The sequence below is a fragment of the Oncorhynchus mykiss genome, chromosome 28 (genome assembly GCF_013265735.2).
Source record: "Oncorhynchus mykiss isolate Arlee chromosome 28, USDA_OmykA_1.1, whole genome shotgun sequence".
Taxonomy (NCBI): domain Eukaryota; kingdom Metazoa; phylum Chordata; class Actinopteri; order Salmoniformes; family Salmonidae; genus Oncorhynchus; species Oncorhynchus mykiss.
The window spans coordinates 26,704,459-26,712,230 of record NC_048592.1 but is presented as its reverse complement, the minus strand read 5'-3'; the positions used below and the strand labels follow the sequence as shown (position 1 = coordinate 26,712,230).

Sequence of the window (7,772 nt, the reverse complement as noted above, 5' to 3'; positions counted from 1 at the left end):
TGGCTGTGTTAATGTGTTAATGTTTCGAAATAAAAGTCAAACATTTGAACATTTAAATATATTTACGCTTCTAGCCTACTCTTTATGAAAACACAATAATCTGACATAAATGTAATAAAATCAAGTTGGTAACATACATTTATTTCATGACATATGTTAGGATACCTTTTTCGTGTTTGTGTGTATTCAGGATAAGGCCATTGTGGAAATACTTTCAGTGAAAATACGATCAATATTGAAGGCTATCCCAGCAAGTTCTCCTTCTGATGCCAACAGCTTAATTAATTAGGTTAATTTCGGTAGATGGTGTAATGGACCATTAATGGCACGTTCTTTATTTGGGAGGACCTGAATGACTTTAGCATTTACAGAAAATGGACGGTTGGTGAAATGATTGGCCATATGCTCACTTCACTAACTGTTCGAATTGAATGGCATTTCAAAATAGGCCTATCAGCCAAAATAGGGCTGTTAACCACCGCATGTTAGTTATTCCACCTTTTCCTGCAGTATAGAACATTTCATTCCGATTTGCCTAAAAATGTAAGAGGAGAGGGTAAAAATAAAATCCTAATGCTCGCGACCAAAAGCCCATGGCTAGATGTTATCAGTGGAAACTGGACAGGAAGGCAGACAGACAGTGGGAGAGTTGGAAAGATTTTTGCAGGGCTTTTAGTAGCTTGGATCAAAGCGGCCACGGTCATTCACATGCCTCGCCGTTCGCACCTCTCCCAATTTGATGATCAGGTGTGAATCTGGACAGTTTCCCTCCTGCGGTGATGGTCACCTCTGGGGTTCCGCTAATCTGGAGTCGGCTACATCGTAAACTGACAACAAACAGTCTGTGAATGTCTCCTAATAATGTGGATTTCAGGTAGAGAATTAATATACAATTCATCCAATTCATTATAGTCACCTTGGCTAGGCTATATGTTATAGAGAAGGTGTTGGATTGTTGATGTGTATTATTTAAACGCTAGCTAGGGTACTCTTGCAAATGAGCCATATAATTTACTGAACGTTGCGTATAGGCTAATGAAATGGCATTATAACTTATCTTTAGACTTTTTTTCACATCATGCATGAATATGTATTCGATTATAAAATGAGAAGAACAATTATCATTGGAATAACGAAATAGTCTTTAGAAAAACATTGTTTATCGTCTGTGGTTTGGAAAACTAAGAGAGGAATAACAGGGTCTTAACATGTTTATGTTGGTGGGAGTTGAGACGTTGCTAGTATATGGAGGTGTCAGAAGTGACACTTAGGGACATCAGAGAAACTTCCAAGGTGCCACTAGGTCATCCACTGAACCCGAGGAGAAGCGCTTTCATATTCAGTGTAGGTATCTGTGGTGGGCTGTTGGGGGTCTGTTGAGATCTTTCATGCTCAAACAGTATACTTCTTCAAAGATTACAACACGTGCTAGTGCTTTCTAATTTTGACTGAACGGGAGGTCATATTATCTGAGATCATATTATCAAAGATGGTGGATAAATAAAGATGTCTTACTTGGAGTCTCGGTCGTTAACCGTTGGGAAAAAAAGGTCACAGTTCTGGTCTTCTTCAGGGTGGCTCTCTGTGTCTGGTCTGCTTAGTTCATTGTCTGGATATGAACCAGAAATAAATAGGGAGTGGGATGGCTCACTTTACGTTTCTTATATTACCCCACACAACCTCGCGGTGAACTAACATCTCATGATATTGACATCTCCTTGGCATATTTCAAGGAATCAAAGCTGTCAGAATATCAATGAAGGCCCAGCCATCAAATTAACCAGCTGTCAGATCTCACTGCATTGTAGAGAAGCCCCAAGGCAGACATTCTCACCTCATAATGGCCCACTGGCCCAGCTGTGCTAAAATAGGACTAAATTAAAACTTCCAAGCCTACCTTCACACACAAATGGCATAGAAATGTTCATGTATGATTCAGATCTTAAAAACAATGCTACCAGTGTAAAGCTGAAATGTGATTACTGTGGAATGACTGTTTGAGTTTAGCAGGCAATCATTTTTGCCATTTCTGCTCCCTGTTTTAGAAGTGTGCTATGCAGTAGACTTCCTTGAATGGATCGATAGTCCATTACTTTGTGTTCAATTCTTCACAGCTAAGTACACTGAACAAAAATATAAACCCAACATGTCAAGTGTTGGTCCCATATTTTATGAGCTGAAATAAAAAATCCCATAAAGTTTCTATAAGAACAATATTTTATTTCTCTAAAATGTTGTGCAGAAATGTGTTTACATTCCTGTTAGTGAGCATTTCTCCTTTGCCAAGATAATCCATCCATCTGACAGGTGTGATATATCAAGAAGCTATTTTTAAAAACATGATCATTACACAAGTGCACCTTGTGCTGGGGACAATAAAAGGCCACCTTAAAATATGAAGTTTTGTCACCCAACACAATGCCACAGATGTCTCAAGTTTTGAGGGAGCCCTTTTGTGGGGAAAAACTCATTCCGATTGGCTGGGCCGGGCTCCCCAGTGGGTGGGCCTATGCCCTCCAAGGCCCACCCATGGCTGCACCACTGATTGACTGATTTCATTAAATGAACTGTAACTGAACTGTAACTCAGTCAAATCTCTGCAATTGTTGCATGTTGCGTTTATATTTTTGTTTAGAATAAATAGGATAAACTGAGTCCAATATGAAGAGAAAATGCTTTTAATAAAATTAACTAAGTCAGTGTTTGACAATTTATGTCTGAAATGAGATATGGACATGACATAATCAGGCACAAACACGGTGTTATTACAATGTTACAGACTAATGTTACAACATTTATTTTCCTCAACCTAAACATATAAAATAATTTACACATTACTATGTGTGGTTTAATGGGACAGGTTATTTTCTATACAGCCATACTATTAACAATTACATATTTACATCTGCATTCAGGCCTACTGTACCCTCCCTTCACTGAAGGTAAATAAACCACCTATATCTGGCAAAAAGACATCTCAGATCTATAACAATGTGGAATTATTAAAAGTTGAACTATCACATTCAATTAATTAATTAAATAGCTTGAATACTTATTAGTTGTTCAAACACATTATTAGAATGGTTCAAATACAAAAAGAGCTTTTTAAAATGATGCCACCTCTAGCCTATTTGCAACACTTTGCATTGCCAAGTGAAGTTATAGTGTCCCACTTCACATGCTAGTCCTACAAAATCTCTCATCCAACAGCCTAACAACATTCCAAGGAATTTGATCTTCAGCATTACAGAATAAAACCCAATATACAAGAACTATTGCAGGCTATTCCTCTAGTACAGGACAGTTGTAGGCCTCATTTGGGGCTCTACCAGGGTCTCCACATGGACTTGGAATAAGCCGCTGTGGGCATGTTCAGAACATCCTGGTTCTCAGCTTCCACAGAGATGTGGTTCTGCTCAGAGTCAGTCTCCTCCAGATCCGAGCACAGGTCATCGCTGGAGGTAGTGGAGGGCGCCGGGGAGAGGGCTGAGGAGCTGCCGCTGGAGATGCTCTTTCCCCCAGGGGAGACCAGTGCTGCGTATATGCCCTCAGAACTGGGCCAAGTGCTGTTACTGTTAGTGGAGCAGTCTGTCATGATATCTTGGATCATCACCTGGAATTTGTCCTCGTCGTTTAGGGGCATACATTCGAGGAGGTGGTTCAAGAGCTCTGCCGCAATGGTCACGTCAATTCCAGGGCAGTTGGACACGAAGGTGTGCACCTCATGCATGCACTGGATGTAGCCCGCAGCAAACCTTTCGCGTGCTTCCCGGTTCACAGTGTCCACCTCTGACAAAGCACAGACAGAAAGGTACATTTATAACAATCTTAATTTTATCACCCTGTTGCAGGAGAACATTACTGCAATGCATGAAATGTAACACATGCTGTGTATTTGAGGTTTAAAACGGCTTCTGAAGTTTGTTATTAACGCTTTGAAATTTCAGACTTGAATCAACCTCTACAAAAATGTCCATTAATTATAATCCACATAATTCACATTTCCTGTTGCCGCTGGATTATGTTCCTGCTGTAGCAAACTGTCTTAAATTAAGATCCTACATATGTAGGCCAACACACTACTTTCCACTAGTTGTATGAAATGTCCACGTGCATAATACCATCGCGTGCATAAACCTAGCATATGGGCCTATTTTACCTTGTGCTCGGCTTTGAATGATACTCTCCACTCGTTTCACAGTCATCTCCAGCACTTCGGCGTTCTCCATCTTTAATTGTAACTGTGAATGTCAGATTGATCAAATGTAAATAACTGGTTTACAATGTAACGACAATAGGCTACACAAAGAGAAGGAGAGTGTCAGATAACGTGACATAAAATGTGCAAAAACGTACATCTGTGTCTGCGAGCAGAACTCGGAGTTCTTGCAAACTTTCATTGATGCGAGCCCGTCTTTTTTTCTCAACCAACGGTTTTCTGGTCTGAAAAAAAAAAAAACATTGACCGCACATGAATAAATTATATTAAGTTACACTAAATAACACTCAATACACAACAATCAGCGATACTTTGGCCTACCTTTCTGTCCACTTTAATGCCATAGTATTCACCCTCGTCTCTTCTCAGTCCGTTTTTATTATTGGGAGTGGGGGCCATGTTGGAGAAGTTTAACCCAGACACTGCCAAAAACGGAGGGTTGATAAATCCACACGACCGTTACACACCGTGAATGGGACAGATGGCCTCCGGTCCCTGTTGCAAACAAAGCCAAACTGTACTTGTGCAGACGGGCACTTGATTTGTTATGCAGCCTCAAGCGCAACGATAGTGCCAGTAGTAGGTATTTATAACGCCTCACCCAATTTACATATGAATAGAGGGGCTGACTACGCGAGCAGAAGATTGTTGAGCGCAATGCGAATCAGCCAATCGCTGGTCTAGCATTTTGTCCTCTTAGCGCTATGGCAGTTGTCGGCAGAGAGAGAGAGAGAGAGAGAGGACTTGGCTCGACCGTAAGAGGGCTATTCTTTGGTTTGTGTCCCGGCCCGAAATAGTTTATTATTTCATAACCCACCATTCTAGTAGTGCTCCTGAGACCAATATGTTTTGAAAGAGATGGAATGAAATGATGATAATAAATAGCAAAGAGACAGTATTTTATCGTCAACTTTAAAAACAGCATTATAGGCCTATAACTTTACTTAACACATAAAACCAATATTTATTGAATTAACAAATATAAAAGGCTAAGTCAAAAAAATACCTAAAGGATCATTTTGAATGTGCCCTATAAATGTTTTATATCGTAGGCCTACTCACCATACCTTACAACTCAAACAAGCACTTAGCCTCGTCACAACCAATTGCCAAATGCCATTAGCCTCTTGCAACAGTCACAGACAATTCTCATGGTATGTCATTAGTCACCTTTACGTGTATTTCAAGTTTAATTGTGGGCCATTGCATATGCTGTCCAAAGTTGAGGCCAATTCCAACCCAATCCAACACAATTAACAGAATGGGACATTAAATCAAATCAAAGTTTATTTGTCACGTGCGCCGAATACAACGAATACAATACTTACAGTGAAACGCTTACTTACAGGCTATAATCAATAGTGCAAAAAAGGTATTAGGTGAACAATAGGTAGGTAAAGAAATAAAACCACAGTAAAAAGACAGGCTATATACAGTAGCGAGGCTATAAAAGTAGTGAGACTACATACAGACACCGGTTAGTCACGCTGATTGAGGTAGTATGTACATGTAGATATGGTTAAAGTGACTATGCATATATGATGAACAGAGAGTAGCAGTAGCGTAAAAGAGGGGTTGGCGGGTGGTGGGTGATGGGACACAAGGCAGATAGCCCGGTCAGCCAATGTGCGGGAGCACTGGTTGGTCTGCCCAATTGAGGTAGTATGTACAAGACTATGCATATATGACAAACAGAGAGTAGGAGCAGCGTAAAAAGAGGGGTTGGGGGGGCAAACACAATGCAAATAGTCCGGGTAGCCATTTGATTACCTGTTCAGGAGTCTTATGGCTTGGGGGTAAAAACTGTTGAGAAGCCTTTTTGTCCAAGACTTGGCACTCCGGTACTGCTTGCCATCAAATCAATCAAATGTATTTATATAGCCCTTCGTACATCAGCTGATATCTCAAAGTGCTGTACAGAAACCCAGCCTAAAACCCCAAACAGCAAGCAATGCAGGTGTTGAAGCACGTTGGCTAGGAAAAACTCCCAAGAAAGGTCAAAACCGAGGAAGGAACCAGGCTATGAGGGGTGGCCAGTCCTCTTCTGGCTGTGGAGATTATAAAAGAACATGGCCAAGATGTTCAAATGTTCATAAATGACCAGCATGGTCAAATAATAATAATCACAGTATTTGTCAAGGGTGCAGCAAGTCAGCATCTCAGGAGTAAATGTCAGTTGGCTTTTCATAGCCGATCATTAAAAGTATCTCTACCACTCCTGCTGTCTCTAGAAGGTTGAAAACAGCAGGCCTGGGACAGGTAGCACGTCTGGTGAACAGGTCAGGATTCCATAGCCGCAGGCAGAACAGTTGAAACTGGAGCAGCAGCACAGCCAGGTGGACTGGGGACAGCAAGGAGTCATCATGCCAGGTATTCCTGGGGCATGGTCCTAAAGCTCAGGTCCTCCGAGAGAGAGAAAGAAAGAGAGAATTAGAGAGAGCATACTTAAATTCACACAGGACACCGGATAAGACAGGAGAAGTACTCCAGATATAACAAACTGACCCTAGCCCCAGACACATAAACTACTGCAGCATAAATACTGGAGGCTGAGACAGGAGGGGTCAGGAGACACTGTGGCCCCATCCGATGATACCCCCGGACAGGGCCAAACAGGAAGGATATAACCCCACCCACTTTGCCAAAGCACAGCCCCCACACCACTAGAGGGATACCTTCAACCACCAACTTACCATCCTGAGACAAGGCCGAGTATAGCCCACAAAGATCTCCGCCACGGCACAACCCAAGGGGGGGCGCCAACCCAGACAGGAAGATCACATCAGTGACTCAACCCACTCAAGTGACGTACCCCTCCTAGGAACGGCATGAAAGAGCAGCAGTAAGCCAATGACTCAGCCCCTGTAATAGGGTTAGAGGCAGAGAATCCCAGTGGAAAGAGGGGAACCGGCCAGGCAGAGACAGCAAGGGCGGTTCGTTGCTCCAGAGCCTTTCCGTTCACCTTCACACTCCTGGGCCAGACTACACTCAATCATATGACCCACTGAAGAGATGAGTCTTCAGTAAAGACTTAAAGGTTGAGACCGAGTTTGCATGGGTAGGCAGACCATTCCATAAAATTGAGCTCTATAGGAGAAAGCCCTGCCTCCAGCTCTTTGCTTAGAAATTCTAGGGACAATTAGGAGGCCTGCGTCTTGTGACCGTAGCGTACGTGTAGGTATGTACGGCAGGACCAGATCAGAGAGATAGGTAGGAGCAAGCCCATGTAATTGATTTTGATTTGATTTTAATTATTTGTAGGTTAGCAGTAAAACCTTGGAATCATCCCTTGCCTTGACTGGAAGCCAGTGTAGGGAGGCTAGCACTGTAGTAATATGATCACATTTTTGGGTTCTAGTCAGGATTCTATCAGCCGTATTTAGCACTAACTGAAGTTTATTTAGTGCTTTATCCGGGTAGCTGGAAAGTAGAGCATTGCAGTAGTCTAACCTAGAAGTGACAAAAGCATGGATTCATTTTTCTGCATCATTTTTGGACAGAAAGTTTCTGATTTTTGCAATGTTACGAAGATGGAAAAAAGCTGTCCTTGAAA

General features: G+C 41.9%; 1 protein-coding gene across 1 annotated transcript; it reads right to left on the bottom strand.

Annotated features, from left to right (window-relative positions):
* Positions 1-2,662: 2,662 nt before the first annotated feature.
* LOC110508800 (transcription cofactor HES-6) lies at positions 2,663-4,854 on the bottom strand. Its single transcript, XM_021589627.2, has 4 exons — positions 4,541-4,854; positions 4,357-4,443; positions 4,160-4,241; positions 2,663-3,789 (listed from the first exon to the last, which is right to left on the bottom strand). The coding sequence occupies exons 1-4, from the start codon at positions 4,616-4,618 to the stop codon at positions 3,326-3,328; spliced, it is 711 nt and encodes a 236-aa protein (XP_021445302.2). The 5' UTR covers positions 4,619-4,854; the 3' UTR covers positions 2,663-3,325.
* Positions 4,855-7,772: the final 2,918 nt, after the last annotated feature.